General features: G+C 42.7%; 1 protein-coding gene across 8 annotated transcripts in view; it reads left to right on the top strand.

Annotated features, from left to right (window-relative positions):
- WIPF1 (WAS/WASL interacting protein family member 1) overlaps positions 1-16,851 on the top strand; it is a 125,374-nt gene extending 108,523 nt beyond the window's left edge. For 5 of the 8 annotated variants that reach the window (XM_021074983.2, XM_021074985.2, XM_084999558.1 and 2 more), the window contains 4 exons: positions 3,030-3,818; positions 8,807-9,019; positions 9,468-9,581; positions 13,822-16,851. In XM_021074983.2, coding sequence (XP_020930642.1) covers positions 3,030-3,818; positions 8,807-9,019; positions 9,468-9,581; positions 13,822-13,877 — 1,172 coding nt within the window. In that variant the 3' untranslated portion in view covers positions 13,878-16,851. Of the gene's footprint in view, positions 1-3,029; positions 4,618-8,189; positions 8,248-8,806; positions 9,020-9,467; positions 11,136-11,181; positions 11,313-13,821 lie in introns of those variants that run through there. The other 3 variants (XR_014829607.1, XR_014829608.1, XR_014829606.1) reach the window with 2 other exon arrangements.
- Positions 16,852-17,152: the final 301 nt, after the last annotated feature.

The raw sequence follows: 17,152 nt of genomic DNA, 5'->3' as shown, positions 1-17,152 counted from the left end.
GCAATGGAACTTGCCACTCCTGGAAACTCTGCCTGGGGACCTGGCAGATTCTGCATTCTTTATGAGGTGGTCTCACCCAGCTGTCTAGTGTCATAAACACTTGTGAGTCTCTTTTCAAACACTTGATGGACCGTGTCATATGGAATAGAATTACATATCTCACAAAGTCTAAAAAGTTATTCTGCATGACAGACATTTGGCATTTCAGACCAGTGACTCTGCAGGAAGCCACAGAAATGAGTTCTACAGGATTGTCTATGACACGATGGCAGAGAGAAAAGTTGAACCTGGTCATGCCTAAAAAAAAACCTTACAGTGTATGAGGCTCTCCTCTGATTATGATAGAAGTTCAAGAAATTTTACCATGAAACTTTATTTTTTTTAACATTTACTGAGTTAGAAGAATTTTATTTCTAATCCTGTGATCTTTTAAAATGTCCACTGGGAGAGTGTGAAATTCTCACATTCATATGAAGATAAAGCACTGAATCCTCTGGGTTAGCTGACTATTTTACTTTGGGATTGTCAAAATCTAGAAAGAGACTCAATGGTAAAAGCGATTCTCTCTTGCCAGATCTGCATTTAAATTTAAATTTAGGAGTTCCTGTTGTAGCTCAGAGGTTAACAAACCCAACTAGGATCCATGAGGACACAGAATCGATCCCTGGCCTTGCTCAGTGGGTTAAAGATCTGGCATTGCTGTGGCTATGGAGTAGGCTGGCAGCTACAGCTCCAATTAGACCCCTAGCCTGGGAACCTCCATATGCTGCAGGTGTGGCCCTAAAAAGCAAAGAACAAAAAAAACCTGTCGTGGCTCAGTGGTTAATGAATCTGACTAGGAACCAAGAGGTTGTGGGTTCGATCCCTGGCCTCGCTCAGTGGGTTAAGGATCTGGTGTTGCCATGAGCTGTGGTGTAGGTCGCAGACATGGCTCGGATCCCACGTTGCTGTGGCTGTGACGAAGGCCGGTGGCTACAGCTCCAGTTAGACCCCTAGCCTGGAAACATCCAGAGGCCACGGGTGTGGACCTAGAAAAGACGAAAAAGAAAAAAAATAAATTAACCAAAAAAATAAACCAATTAAATTTATCTATTTAAAATCCACCAAAAGGATTTGAGGCAGCTGACAAATGCATACATTCTGTACTTTAACAACAGGTGAAGAAGTACAAACAAAAGACAAATGGAAGTAAAACAATAAAATGAAGATGGAATTTAAGTTAGTGCACAAAATGGTATACCAGAAGCATATGCATTCATAGTAAACTATCCACATAATGGATGCCATCCATATAATGGATGTGGATAGAACCTGCACCTTTGATCCAAACTGGGAAGATAAAACTTATCACAAGGGGTGACATAGAAATACAGCACACAGTCAAGGAAAACATAGCTTTTTTTTTTTAGTGCTAAAGTCAAAATAAAAAATTCTCTCTAGAGCTCACATTACTTCACTATATAAATCCAGCCAAATGTCTCTCATGGTGCCTTGGATAAAACCTGAACTCCCTCTGGCCTACAAGGCTCTTTATGACGCAGCCCCTGCAGGCCACTCAGGCTACATTCCATAGGGTTCTCCTCCATGCTCACTATGCCCCAGGCATGTCAGCCTTGGTTTTAACTGGAAGCTCATTTCCACCTCAAGACCTTTGTACCTGCTGGCCCTGAGACTGAAGCACCTCTCTCTCCCTTCTCTTTTCCATGGCTCAAATCTCCGAAGAGCCATCCCCAGCCACCCCATCTATCCTGGCCTTTCTGGGTAGTCTCCATCTCAGCAGCCTATTTTATTTGTTGTGTTTGTGGGAGAGGGCAAGCGTGTCCCCCTACTTGTCCACCATCTTGTCTCCCTCTCAGCAGCCTATTTTATTTGTTGTGTTTGTGGGAGAGGGCAAGTGTGTCCCCCTACTTGTCCACCATCTTGTCTCCCTCTCAGCAGCCTATTTTAGTTTCTTTTTAGTACTTATAATAATTTGAAAACATTTATGTTCACTGGCTGTTTTTCTTTTAATCTCCCCCACAAGAACGTAACCTCAAGACAGCTGGATCTTTTCTATTTTGTTTACTCCTCAGCCTCTAGCATCTAGAATAATGGCTAGTGTCTAGTATAGCAGATGCTTAATTAATATCTGGTACATTAAATAACTCATGATTGAACTGGTAGAAGTTTTCAGACTAAGCATTTTTTGAGAATTAGCTTGGGTTCCGAGAGATTCTGGGGCAGTGGTTTGAATTGTTCTACAACTTTGGTGCCTCTTTAGTTCTTCCCTTTGTTGAACCAAAGCAGCTGAATATTAATTACATAGTAGGACTGTTCTGTCAATATTGAAGTTGACCTAGTGGGGAAAAATTAAACTATAAAAGTACAGCTGACTACTTGTTTACAGATTCACCGTCCACTGCTGTCAACTCTTTCAATTAAACTTTGACAGTTTGTTTTTTCTTTGACAGTTTATTTCAATCATAACTCTTCCATTATATTTTTCCATCCTCTCTTGGAAATTTCTCCTCAAAGGGACTAGGTAAGCCCTCCCATATAGAAACTTGTATTGGGATAATTAGTTTTTTCACCTAAGATGGCTACATTATTTTTCAAACCTGAAAGGTACAGGGCGGGAGGACAGAGATAGTGATGGGGGGAAAAAAATCATTAGCAGAAATCCCACCTACCAATCCCACCCACCATCCTGTTCTTGTCTTCTGTTGAATAGGGGTCCCTCCAGAACGCTTACGTACTTCATCCCTGTTCTTGTCCACACATAAATGCCTAGAGATCGTTCCAAAATCCCTTTGAAAGCTTTTAAAAGCCCATGGGTTGTAGAACCTGGGACTAAAAGAGAAACAGAAAGCTGTGATCTAGTCCTCTGCCTCTAGGAAAGACCACACAAAACCCAATTTATGTAAATCATAGTCACCTGTAGATTACAGCATTCAGGAAAGGGCTTCCGGTGCCGCCAATATGCCTTAGTTGTCTGATTTCCTTTAAGGTTCCTAGTTTTCTAACTGATTTTTGTGGTGGTTGTTGTTCAGATTCTGGAGGAAGCCGACCCCCAATTTTGCCACCGGGAGGAAGATCCACATCTGCCAAACCGTTCTCACCCCCAAGTGGCCCAGGGAGGTTCCCTGTGCCTTCTCCAGGCCACAGAAGCGGACCCCCAGAGCCTCAGAGGAGCCGAATGCCGCCCCCGAGGCCCGACGTGGGTGCAAAGCCCGATAACATTCCCCCTCCGGTGCCTAACACGCCGAGACCCGTCCCGTCAAGTCTGCACAACCGGGGGAGCCCCCTCGCGCCCGGGGCCCCCAGGCAGCCCAGCCCGGGGCCGACCCCTCCCCCTTTCCCAGGAAACCGAGGTGCTGCTTTCGGGGGAGGCTCCATCCGCCAGAGCCCCTCTGCCTCCTCCTCGCCTTTCTCCAACAGGCCTCCCCTACCGCCTACTCCAAGCAGGGCCTTGGATGACAAGCCCCCGCCGCCGCCGCCCCCTGTGGGCAACAGGCCCTCGCTGCACAGGGAGGCCGTCCCTCCGCCTCCGCCGCAGAACAGCAAGCCCCCCGTGCCTTCCACGCCGCGGCCGTCCGCCTCCTCGCAGGCCCCGCCGCCGCCCCCGCCGAGCAGGCCCGGCCCTCCCCCGCTGCCTCCGGGCTCGGGCTCGGGCGGCGGCGGCAGCGATGAAATCCCGAGGCTCCCGCAGCGGAATCTGTCCCTCTCATCGTCGTCCTCGGCGGCGCCTCCCTTACCTTCACCGGGACGGTCGGGCCCTCTTCCGCCCCCGCCCACTGAGAGACCCCCTCCTCCGGTGAGGGACCCACCGGGCAGATCAGGTAAGTTAGGACCTGCGGCCAGTGGTCTCTCTGCAGCCCAGCCAGGCCCGGGGTCCCTAACAACCACGCGGAGAGAGCCCAGCAAAAGCTTAGGTACTCTCTCAGGCGGCTCAGACCTTTTAGGTGACACATAAGCCGCCTGTTTCCTCTCGACCTCACCTAAACCTCTGAGGAGACTGGGACCAGTATTTCTGTCCATGTTTCCGAGGTGAGGAGACTGAGAAACCAAGAAAGTTAAACAAGCCCAAGCACGTGAATGAAGGGGCTAGCACTTGCACCGTCCACCTCACCCGCTCTGCTCCTCTGTCTCCCTAGAGGGAATTTCTGCTGCCTTAACCGGGGACTAAATTCCCACCTCCTGTAGGAGGGCCTATTATTCCAACAAGAAGGGAGTTGAGTTATTGCATCCTGTACTTCTCAAGCTTTGCGGCCACTTCCCTGCTCATTAAAGACACTTACTAGGGTACATTTTGCTGTCTATTCACATCTCTAGATCCCTAGGAGAATCAGATAAAGGTAGAAGGCCTTCTCTCGATAAAAATGTTCATAAGCATAACCTTAACATTTACCTGCTGTTTCATGGATTGAAGGACCTGCTCAAGCCCATCTGTGTCCCCTCTCAGAGCTGAGAAACCTGAATCTAAGGGCAGAACCTTCAGAGTATGAAATGAAATGTGAGGAGTTTGTACTCTCTCTCCTGCTTATCATAGGTGCCTTTTTGTTTTCTGTTAGTTATTGACAGAGTCAGAACTACTTTTTTTTTTTTTGTCTTTTTGCCTTTTCTAGGGCCGCTCCCTCGGCATATGGAGCTTCCCAGGCTAGGGGTCGAATCGGAGCTGTAGCCACTGGCCTAAGCCAGAGCCACAGCAACGGGGGATCCGAGCCGCATCTGCATCCTACACCACAGCTCATGGTAATGCCAGATCCTTAACCCACTGAGCAAAGCCAGGGATCGAACCCACAGCCTCACGGTTCCTAGTCGGATTCGTTAACTACTGAGCCACGATGGGAACTCCAGAACTACTTTTTATATTTAACCTTACCACATACATACAAGATGTCTGGAAACAGGGCATTAGTTGGTCTACGAAAAGCTATATGACCTTTGACCCCATGACCTCAGGAACCTAATAAACACCATTTTTTTAAACCAGCAGTCCTCAAACTTGACCACATACTGGAATCACTCGGGGGGTTTTCAAAACCATGATGTCTGGGTCCCTACCCCAGGGTTTTTGGTTTCATTGGGGCCTGGGCTGCAACCCGGGTATCAGGATATTTGGAAGCTCCCCAGTGACTGTAATGTGTAGCAGAGTTTGAGAACCACTCCTTCAAACCACTCTGCCAGGGAGAGTCAGCTACAAATATAAGAAGTTGCTAGTCTATTCAATTCAATCGCTAGATACTGTGGCATCTCATTAAGTATGCGTCAATGAACAAATGAGAACAAGCAGTCAGATGAAAGAAATGCAGTGTTTTCTTCTTACCCAACAGTTACAGATTTTCCCCCAAAGTGGTTGAGATGCTGTTTGCATGGCTCTTCAAAATGGATGAATCAACAGATTAAATGTTCCCCAAAATAGGATAGGCAGAGATATATAATTATAATGTTTGTTGTTTCTTTCAATTACATAAGTCATACTTGTTTTATAGAAAATACAGAAAAGTATAAAGAAAAAAATCATCTATAAGTCCTGCCTCCACCACCATCCAGATATAACATTGTTTACATACCCTTTCCGTCTTTTAAAAATGCATATATGGGGCATTCCCTGGTGGCCTGGTGGTTAGGATTTGATGCTTTCATTGCTGTGGCCCAGTTTCAACCCCTGGTCTGGAACTGAGAGCCCACATGAAGCCACCTCACACAGTGCCCCCCCCCCAAAAAAGTGCATATATATATATGTGTGTGTCTGCAGTATCAGTATCACACTACATATATGGTTTGGTGATTTATTTTTTAATTCAGCAATATCTTGCTAACGTTTTCTCATGTGATTGACTATTCTTTTACAACCTGACTTTTTTTGCCACATCTGCAGCACACAGAGGTTCCCAGGCCAGGGATCGAACCAGTACTACAGCAGTGACCCAAGCCACTGTAGTGACGATTCCAGGTCCTTACCCTACTATGCCACAAAGGAACTCCACAACCTGACTTTTAATGGCTACATAATATTAAATCCCCTGTTCTTACGGGCCATCTCTAGCATTGTGCCATTGCAGATTATGCAGGGGTACATTCTTGTAGCTAATTATTTGTGCACATCTCCATGTATTTCTTTTAGATGAATTCCTAGAAATGTAATTTCTAGGACAGTGGGCGTACATTGTAAATTATGGATTTCATAGGTACTACCAAGTTTGCCTCTAGAAAATTCCCACTAATTTATATTTCCACAGGGAACATATGAGAGGTCATCAGGCACCGTCTGTATTTTGAGAGGTGGCTTGGCTTCATTGTTAGGGGAGTGCTTTAGAATTTGACAAAACTGAGTCAGTTCTTCCACTCATTAGCCTCCCGACTTGGACTCTTTAAGCTCCAACACCTCTGAGGCCTCACCTCCTGTCCCTACATTCCTCAGGGTTGTTATAAGAATTAAACGAAACAGGTGTATATAGTGGTTATCTCACGTCCCCACATGTAGTAAGTCACATTCAATAAATGAACATTTTTATTATTATGCTACCAATAGGAAAAAAAAATCTTTTTTATTATGCTTACCTAGGTTAGGAGCAGGGGGCTGGAAAAGAGAGAGATCAGGTTGATCAGGTTGCAGAGTACCCGGCCTCATCGTACTGGAAGTCTAGTCTGCATTTAGTGCCAGTTAGCTTGTGAGCCACTTCTGCCCCCAATAAATCTATTCGTATTGACTGGGACAGACTCCAGCAATGAGAAGCAGGTGGGGCAATAAATAAACCCTACCGGGTAAAGCACTAAAGACTCCTGAGAGACAAACCAGGGCTGGGTATGCCTCCACCTCCATCAAGGATCTGAACCAAACTTCCAGGCAGGAAGACCTTTGATGGGTGGGTCGTTCAGTTTAAGGTCCTCTAGTTGGATTCTGAATCTGTGGTTAACAAGAGATACTTATATTTATAGCACCGTAAGATGTTGTCTTTACATAAAATGTCAGTGTCTTGCTAGTGACACACACCACTGAAGGTTAGGAATAATTACTAAGGCCATTTTAATTTGCATCGAAATGTTCAAGTTCCTTTTTTTTTTTTTTGTCGTTGTTTGTCTTTTGTTTTTTAGGGCCACACCCAAGACATATGGAAGTTCCCAGGCTAGGAGCTGAATCGGAGGTGCAGGTGCCAGCCCACACCATAGCTCACTGCAGTGCCAGATCCTTAACCCAATGAGGGAGGCCAGGGATTGAACCTGCATCCTCATGGATACTAGGTTGGGTTCCTTTCCTCGGAGCCACAATGGGAACTCCAAGTTTGTTTTTGTTTTTTCAGGGCTGCAGGTGCAGCATATGGAAGTTCCCAGGCTAGGGGTGGAATTGCAGCTACAGCTGCTGGCCTACACCACAGCTCACAGCAACGCCGGATTCTTTAACCCAATGAGAAAAGCCAGGATTGAACCCGAATCCTCATGGATCCTAGTTGGGTTTGTCACCCCTGAGCTACAGTGGGAACTCCCCAGTTGTTGTTTTTTAATTTACTCGTGACCCAAATAGCTGCTGCACTTGGGAGGATGGGAAAAGCAAGACATGTTACATTCTTCTTTTTGACAGCAGAAAGGATTTTGAATTATTTCCTAGAAACTTAAACTTGACTGGTTATACCATGGCAATGCAATTTTTAAAAAATGGTTTCAAATAATTAGATAGTACCTGATTTACCTGATTTTTGACTAATTATTTTTGGCAACAGTGTTATGAAAAAAGTGCTCTTTTGTAGACAAGAAGTCAAATTCCATAGGATAACCAGCCTGCTCAGGGTCAGGGTCCAGCACCAGCATTTATAGGCATACTGATTAGCACAGAGATTAACTCCCTATGTTAATCTGCCTCCTCAAAGAGAAGAACCAAGAAGGAACTCCCACTGTTCTCAGAATGACTGATATTTGGCCTCCTGGTTCTGCTTCTGCCTAGAAACAGTTCATATGCATCACAGAAACATTATTATTAGCAATAATACCATGCATTTAAAGAACTCAGTCCTGGAGTTCCCATTGTAGCGCAGAGGTTAACAAATCTGACTAGGAACCATGAGGTTGCTGGTTCAATCCCTGACCTTGCTCAATGGGTTAAGGATCCGGTGTAGCCGTGAGCTGTGGTGTAGGTTGCAGATGCGACTCAGATCCCATGTTGCTGTGGCTGTGGTGTAGGCCGGCATCTACAGCTCCGATTCGACCCCTAGCCTGGGAACCTCCATGTGCTGCGGGAGTGGCCCAAGAAAAGGCAAAAAAATAAATAAATCGGTAAAGAACTCAGTCCCCCTGGAGACCTAAAATAACTTCATAATTATCTTATTTTTAAAAATAGCATTTACTGGAGTTCCCTTGTGGTGCAGCAGGTTAAGGATCCAGCATTGTCACTGCAAAGGCTCAGGTCACTGCTATGGCATAGGTTTGATCCCTGGCCTGAGAACTTCCACACGCTGCGGGCATGGCCCAAAAAAAAAAAAAAGGAAAATAGCATTTACTTAATAAGTAACATGTCACAGTAATTAGTTCAATAGCTATTTAAAAGGTATTTTAGATATTTTTAAAAGTATACAGTTGTCAATGTGAATAAATGACTCCCTGTTCAGCTGTATCATCTCCAATCTCAATAACAGCTCAACACCAAATAGCCATTTAGCTTTCAGTGTGTACTTGTTACACATATGTGTGTACATTGGTGCATTTCTGTGCCTACTCCTTTCTTGGCTAAATCTCCTAGGAAGTCTTCGCCATTTCTCCATATTCTCTAGTAAAAGGACGTGTATCCAGCAGGCAGAAAGCATAGCACTATGTCATGTTTCTTTTGCTCCAGGCCCTCTCCCACCACCTCCTCCAATGAACAGAAATGGCAGCACATCTCGAGCTCTGCCTGCCACCCCTCAGTTGCCGTCCAGGAGTGGAATAGATAGCCCCAGAAGTGGGCCCAGGCCTCCTCTTCCTCCCGACAGACCTGGCGCAGGGGCACCTCCCCCACCTCCACCATCCACATCAATCAGAAATGGCTTCCAAGACTCTTCATGTGAAGGTGAGGTGTGGTCCCAGCTCCTCGGAAATGTACAAGCGATAAAAGGGAAGCAACGGAATGGCAGGTGTATCTGCTGTGGCGACGCAGTGGCCTGCAGATATTAAGCAGCGTACCTCTGCCATCATTATCAGAGGTTTCTAGCTATTCCTTCCACTTGTGGAGGAATAATTAAGTATCCGAAACCTCAGCCCCCAGCTCTTGAGAAGGACTGGTTGGGTCCTAATCACTCTAGTTAAAATCATCTGGATCTGTCTTTGGTTTGATTTGCAGACCAGTATTTTATCAGTGTGCTAGTCAGTGACATTTGCAGCCCTTTTACCTTTTCTCGAAACTTCTAGACACAAAACTAGAAGCAGTCTCTGCCGTTCTATTTCACTCTGTGCCTTTCATTACATAAGTCTTCAGAGCAGATTGTGCACTGAAGATACTGTTTGTTTTTCTCCTTCAGATGAGTGGGAAAGCAGATTCTACTTCCATCCCATTTCTGATTTGCCACCTCCAGAGCCATATGTACCAACAACCAAGAGTTATCCCAGTAAATTGGCAAGAAATGAAAGCCGGAGTGAGTATTTCTACCAGGGCTTTTGGGTGCCTTCACACTTGAGTAGCCTGAGTTATACACAACTCAGGGTTGTGCAGGAAATCCAGGCCTCTTGCGTGGAGTGGGGAGATTTCAGAGAAATCACTCCTGGATTGGGAGCCATCACAGTTCTGTTGAACTCCCCTTCTGTACTCATTGAGGAAGATGGAGACATCCAGGATGCATATAAGAAATGGTTATTTTGGTTTTTGGCCACTTCCATGTGGCATGTATAAGTTCCTGGGCCAGGGATCGAACCTGTGCCGTAGCAGTGACCAGAGCCACTGCAGTGACCTTAACACATCACACCAAAAGGGAACTCCAGAAATGATTAATGTGTCATTACAAGCTTAAAACACCTTTAGTTGGCTAGTAGGTTACATTTTATTATTTTACTTGTTTGGACAATCTTTCCCCATTTTGATCTTCCTAAGATGGCACAACTAGAGCCATCTTCCATTTCTACTAGTTTTGAGACCGGCAGAATGTCTCACTACTTAAAAACTCCCTATAACTGCTTGGATCTTTTAAACATTAGTGTAGCTTTACAGACCACTACATGAAAATTTTAAGTATACCCATAATCTTTCCACATAATGTAACATATTTTCATCTTACCAGGTTTTTTTCTAGTTTTTATCCATCTAATTCTGATTTATATAGTTTTTTGGAAGTGAGGTTAATAGAACATTGCTTCGTAAACACTCCCCTATTTTATCATGTGGTTTTTATTTATATGACTCTATCAATCAGCATATAATAATTTAGTTTACTATTATTGGACATATGGATTATTTTTCTTTAAATAGTTGTAATGCTACCATAAAGAAATGAATCACTTTTCCCTTATTGAAAAAAAATGTGAACATGAAGAGAAAATAGCAAAACTGATGTTTCCCAACAATAAATGTATAGAAGAAAGAATTAGCATGTCACATACATGTATCACGGATGAGGCTCTGTTTTGTACAACCTTGGCTTTAGAACCAAACTCCCAAGCCAAAAATGTGTGGAGAAGCTGTGTTTTGAGCATGTCAAACAACTGTCACAGTGTCCCAGGCCTTGTCCTCCTTCACATACCCTGAGCCTATTCATCTTTTTTTACATTGTTTTTATTAGAGTTGATTTACAAGGTTCTGTCAATTTCTGCTCTACAGTAAAGTGACCCAGTCATACATGTTATTGACTCTTTCTTAATACACAATTCTTAATTTGTGGTTGGTTGGTTCCCAGCCTTAGAACAGATTAATATCATCTAAAGTCAAGGTTGGTTAGAAGCTAAATCACTGACTACAGGGAGAAGTGATAGGTGGCAGTCTTGGGTCAAAGGAGGAGCTAGGGACACAGAGTTGTGCTAGGGATTACAGCACAGGATAATACCAGCTATTTCTGTTGGGTTATTTAGAACAGGTCATGGAGTTCCCGTCGTGGCTCAGTGATTTAACGAATCCGACTAGGAACCATGAGGTTGTAGGTTCAATCCCTGGCCTCACTCAGTGAGTTAAGGATCCAGCATTGCCGTGAGCTGTGGTGTAGGTTGCAGATGAGGCTTGGATCCCACGTTGCTGTGGCTGTGGTGTAGGCCAGAGGCAACAGCTCCGGTTAGACCCCTAGCCTGGGAACCTCCATGTGCCGTGGGTGCGGCCCTAGAAAAGACAAAAAAAAAAAAAAAAAAAGAACAGTTCAAATTATGCTTTGTGCCTCTGTGAAGAATTCAAAGAATTAGAAAATATTTTAGGAAAATTTCCCTGAAGAAAATGCTGGAAGTAAACAGAATACTGCTGCTTGAAAAGACAAGTTTAGTTCCTAGGTAAACTTACTTATGTGGAATACTGCATTCCTAGATGAGCCTAAGAAAAGAGGCGTAACTATAATAAAATTATACAGGAGTTGCTGGTTGGAAATTTTTGGTTACAAAGTCAGTCTTCACATGGACAGATATCCTTGAGTTCTCTGCCCCCAACCCTGTGCTCTTTGTGTATTTAAGTCAGTAACAGACTTATCCTGCCAGCTCCTCTAGATTTTTAGTAGTTGAACACATTACACTGTCCACAGCTTGAGGACTGGAACCATCCTGTTAACTACTGCATCTTAAGTAGCACAGAGCTTGAAATATAGTAGGCATTTTAAAATTTTCTTAAATCAGTAATTTCCACTGCCAATAAAAATATATTTCTAGCATTAGGCATATTTAATATTTTAATGATAATGGATCATCTCATACAAATAAAGTACTATGGAGTGGTTTTATCCTGCTCCTGTACCTGCCTCGGCCTCAAGGCCCAGTGCCTCCTGAACGATACCACCTCATTGCAGCTTTGCACAAGTGTTTTCCTACCCATGTGTGATGTGTCAAATTCTGGTCAAGACTCCATGACAGATGGCTGATTTACTTCCAGATGAGACATTCTTTAGGCCTCTGCCCCCAGAAAAGACTTGGTTGGGATGAAAAGAGGAAAAGGCGAGGTAATGGACTGCCAGTGGTTTCCTCTAGCTCCTCCTCTTGCTCAGAGATTTGTTTCACCTCAGAAATCCTAAGTAGGCTACTTCGGTTGCCATCAGTGAAGTGGCTGCCTGCTGAGGAGTCTGTCAGTGCCAGCCCACCTGAGTCTCAGAGCAGTGGCCGTAGCAGACCCACTCACCTGAGGAGTCCTTCACAGACTGGCACACAGCATCTGAGCACCTGGCTTCATGCCTAACACCTATTAGATCCTCAAAACAATGTGCGTGGGACAAATGAATGTTTACACTATGAATGGATTTTACCCCTGGTTATGGTATGCTGATAGCCCACAAATATGCATAGTTTTTAGAAGAACATGTCAGTAGAAGTGAAGTGAAAACCTATGAAATGGGATAAAATAGTTGTAGAGCATATGTCTGATAAAAGGTTAATATCTGCAATATATAAAGAATTCCTACAATTCAACAAAAAAAAACCAGTTTTTAAAATGGATCAAACATTTCTTGGAATAAGATATACAGATTGTCAGTAAGCACACGAAAAGATGGTCAACATCACTAATAATTAGGAAAATGCAAATAAAACTATGGTGAAATACCACTTTACTCCCATTAGGATGGCTACTATCAAAAAAGCATTGTTTAGAAATTAGAAGATGTCTGACTACACAACAAAAGGGAGCTGGTTTAAACTGTAGTACACTAACATAATAGAATGCAGTGTGTAATTAATAATATTTGTAAATAGTGACTTTAAAAGTATATTCAGGGAGTTCCCGTCGTGGTGCAGTGTTTAACGAATCCGACTGGGAACCATGAGGTTGCAGGTTCGATCCCTGCCCTTGCTCAGTGGGTTAATGATCCAGCGTTGCCTCGAGCTGTGGTGTAGGTCGCAGATGCGGCTCAGATCCAGTGTTGCTATGGCTCTGGCATAGGCTGGCAGCTACAGCTCCCATTAGACCCCTAGCCTGGGAACCTCCTATATGCCGTGGGAGTGGCCCAAGCAATGGCAAAAAAAGACAAAAATATTCAAATGGACTATAAAATCCTATTTTTGGAAGACATAGGGGAACTGTTTATCTATAGAAAATAAATAGAAAAAATAGACATATTATTGGTTATCTCTGGGTGGTACAAGCATTGGTGAAATTTTATTTTTGTCTTTTCTAGGGCCGAACCCGCGCGGCATATGGAGGTTCCCAGGCTAGGGGTCCAGTCAGAGCTGTAACTGCCAGCCTATTCCACAGCCACAGCCACACCAGGCCCAAGACGCGTCTGTGACCCATACCACAGCTCAAGACAACGCCGGATCCTTAACCCACTGAGCAAGGCCAGGGATTGAATCCAAAACCTTATGGTTCCTAGTCGGATTTGTTTCCACCGCACCACAACGGGAACTCCCGCAGTGGTGAATTTTTGTTTCTTTTTGCTCATCCATATTTTCTCAATCTAAAATAAACAATACTGTGTTTGTGATGAGGAAAAAAATAATTTTTTAAAAACTCCAACTTTGTGCAGGCGCTCAGCGTAGCCAGTGTGGGTCATCTTTCCCCAGTGAAGACAAAGTTTGAGCAAACCTTACTTGCTTCTTCCCCTCCTTTGTCAGGCACTTGTGCTGGTTATTTACAGCCTCGATTCTGGCTGTGTTGGCGGGGGGTGGAGCGGGCTCATAGGTACTTGTGCAACCATCCTTAAGTTTTTGCAGAGAGAACATAAGCTTTCTAACCAAGATGTCTATTTTGTCTATTTTTTCATCAAGGTGGATCCAACCGAAGAGAAAGGGGTGCCCCACCCCTTCCTCCCATCCCGAGGTGATCCTTGCCTGCTTTTCTCCACCCAAGCCCAAGCGCTCCTTCTGTTGTTGCTGTCCAAGAGTCACACACCTCCTCCCCCTTTTTTCCCTTGTCCCCTTCACATCAGCAGTAGGGAAGAAGGGAGATGACACGGAAATCTATGTGTGCAGGGTGGGAATGCAGTAAAGAAACGCACCTCGCTTTTCATATTGTATATATTCTTAAAGCTAGTGCTTACTTCAGCTACAACCTGCCAGTGTTGGCTGCTTTAGGGATGCCATAGGCTTTTGTGGCAGGTAGGCAGAAATGAATTCTGTCTGAGCTTTCAACCAGCCAAATTCAAACATTCACTGCTTCTTTGCTACAGACTACAATATTAAAGTCCCTGAGAGCTGTCTGCCCCCATGCCTTTTTTTGCATGCTTGGCCCCCTGTCTGTTTCCATGAACCACAGACCACCTAAGCAAGTTTCTCACATAAAATGTTTGTGATTATAGGATGTTCAATCTTTGGCAGACTGAGGTAAGCTCTAGGACAGAGCTGTCCAACAGAAATACGAGCCATATATACAATTTAAAATTTTCTAGTAGCCATGTTAAAAAAGGGAAAGAAATAGGTGAAATCAAATTTAATATATTTATTTAACCCCAACATCCAAAACATGATCATTTCAACTTGCAATCACTCTAACAATTTTAATGAGATAATTTTGTATTTTGGGGGGTACTAAGTCTTACACATCTCCATTTGGACTTGTCACATTTCAAGTGTTCAGTAGCCACCCATGGTTGGTGGCTACCATACTGGACAGCACAGGTCCAGCAGGTAGAAACTAGTGTAAAAACCTCTTGTTTAAAAACCAAAAAAAGGTAAGATGAGATTTAGCAATTTAAGAGGTAACTAAATATAAATTTAGGACCCAAATACCTTGTTCGGCAGGTAGCTTGACCTTCAATATTGCTCCTTGATTTTCCCTCTTCCCTTGAAATTTATATGCAAATATTGCTTCACATTATCAAGGTCAGAAGTTGATCTACTAGGGTTTACAGTTACTTGGAATAAAGCCATGGGAAAGAAAATAAAAGCCCTGTCAGGGCTCCAGGGCTCAGAACCAGCTGCCTTGAGCTCACCTGTCGGTTGGCCTCCTGCCTTTGCATCTGAAGTGGCTTCATTCCTCTCCAGCCCAGCTTGCTCATAAGCTCCATAGTTGTGAAGGAAAGTCAAGGAAAGATAGCAAGTCAGAAATGTGGAAGAAGGAACAGATTTGAGTTGAGGGGCAAAACTCTAAAAATGTAAACGTGATGCTTATGGAGTTGAGAGAAAGAGATTGCTGCTGGAAATTGGAGGGAACTTGTTTCGAATCTGTCTGGGAGAATCATTTGCCTTGGATCTATGCAAATAAAGCTCCCCCAAAGGACCATAGGGATGAGCCAGCCTTGCCTTTTTTGTATGGTTTTGTTTACACAACATTACTGGGACTTTTAAATTTAGGTATAGAGTTGGGAAAAAAGATTTCCATTTAGATGTTTTATATGGTTGATTATGTTTAAAATTACCATTACTTATTTTTTAAAAGCACACAGCTATATATGTTTATGTATATCTACCTAAACTTTGTATCATGGTTTCAGTGTATTGTTCATGTATTACTGGGACATGCTAACAAGAAATCAATCCAAAGAAAAATTTGAAAGCATTCCTATTTATAGAATAAGTAATTGTTTCATTTATATAAAAGCAAAAGAACTTAGAGTTCTAATAAAATGGGATATCTAATAAATTATGAAGTTACCCATTTGAATATATTATATTTTTATAACTTTCCTTGCCAAAGTCCTGGGCTTATTAGTACATTAGAGAACTTGGCTTTTCCCCCTCACCTCTACCATCCATTTGTCTCATTCATTCATTTGGGGCCTTTCACCTAAAGAGAATCAAGAAATATAAAGGTGCAACAAGATTGGCAAAATATTTTCCAAAAAATGTTTTAATCACTAACATTTTGCTAATATTGAAGCATCATTTTGTGTTGAATTCTTTGACTAGATGTCAACAGTTGATAAATATCCCTATAATAAAGCCTAATGACCCATTTCAGAAAAGATGGAGCTGGGCCTTCCTAGCAAATACAGCAGAGAAAAATCTGACCCAAAGAAGAGTCTGAATTTTGTATGGGGTAGTAAGAATGGCCAATTCCTTGTATATTCCAGCTTTGCAGGTACCATCCTAAAGTGTGAAACAGGGTTGCAGCTCAAAGTTGCTATTCTTCCAGGATAGAAATGTTTTAGAATAGAGTGTATTTTTTAAGTGAATATTCCATTAATTCATGTACACCCTTTCTTTTAAAGTTAGAAACCTAACTGTATTCTAAACTTTGAATAAGCTTTGTGCTAAACTTCAAATATGGAAGATCACAAAAATTAATATTTTCTTCCCTGAAACCAGAGTTTACATGTGTGTTTTCCCCATAAAATGTCCAGATAAATGTATTCAAGATGCAATACAGTATTTTAACATTCACATATCATTTTATATTGAAATATATTACAGTATTAAAATTCAGTGTTCCGTATTTATTTCAGTATGCATTTTATTTAGTAAAAACCGAGAAAAATGTTTAATCCAATGGTGCCTTACTTAGTAATTTGAAAGAAATTGACTTTTTATGTCTAAGTAGCAGATGATTTGCATATTTGTAAAAACCGTTAGGCCTTTTATATTTTAACTTGTAATACCAATTTTGTTCTTTTAGTAGCAGAAATGTGATGACTGTTAAAGTGCCCAAAATTTTGTGGCATGAAATTAATTTTTCCCTGTTTATAGTCAGAAACTGTAAAGGAAGAAAAATGTTTTCATCCCACTGCATTACGTAAACATGCACATTTCGGTACTTATGTCATCAGGATAGTTTAAATGATGGGGTAGGGTCTACCCTAGACATCTGTGTCTTTGTAAGTTAGTCAGACAATAAATAAAAGCAGAATGGTCAGAGTGTCATCTGGTGGGTTTTATTTTAACTACTATGTAAATATAAATGAAAAAGCAAGTATATGTTTTCTGCTTTATACTCTGGTAGAGAAAGACAAACTCAAAAAGCAGCAGCCCATAGAGTCAGTAAACATTGATCACTCTATAATCTTGTTTTGTCCTGAGAACTTGCATCGTAGTCAAAATCTGTTGTCTATTGCGGCAAATGGTTCTACCCTGAGGTAAAAGATGAACGGTGGCAGCAGTGGAAGGTGTAACTACAAAAATTATCCCTGACAATGAAAAATATAACGAAGGCCAATGGGAATTT

This window comes from Sus scrofa, chromosome 15, assembly GCF_054392235.1.
Source record: "Sus scrofa isolate SSC_HxYL_T2T_F1_AM1 chromosome 15, Sscrofa_HxYL_maternal_Yorkshire_Landrace_v2.0, whole genome shotgun sequence".
Classification (NCBI taxonomy): Eukaryota; Metazoa; Chordata; class Mammalia; order Artiodactyla; family Suidae; genus Sus; species Sus scrofa.
Note: the sequence above shows the minus strand (reverse complement) of the source record. Positions and strands in the feature narration are given on the sequence as shown.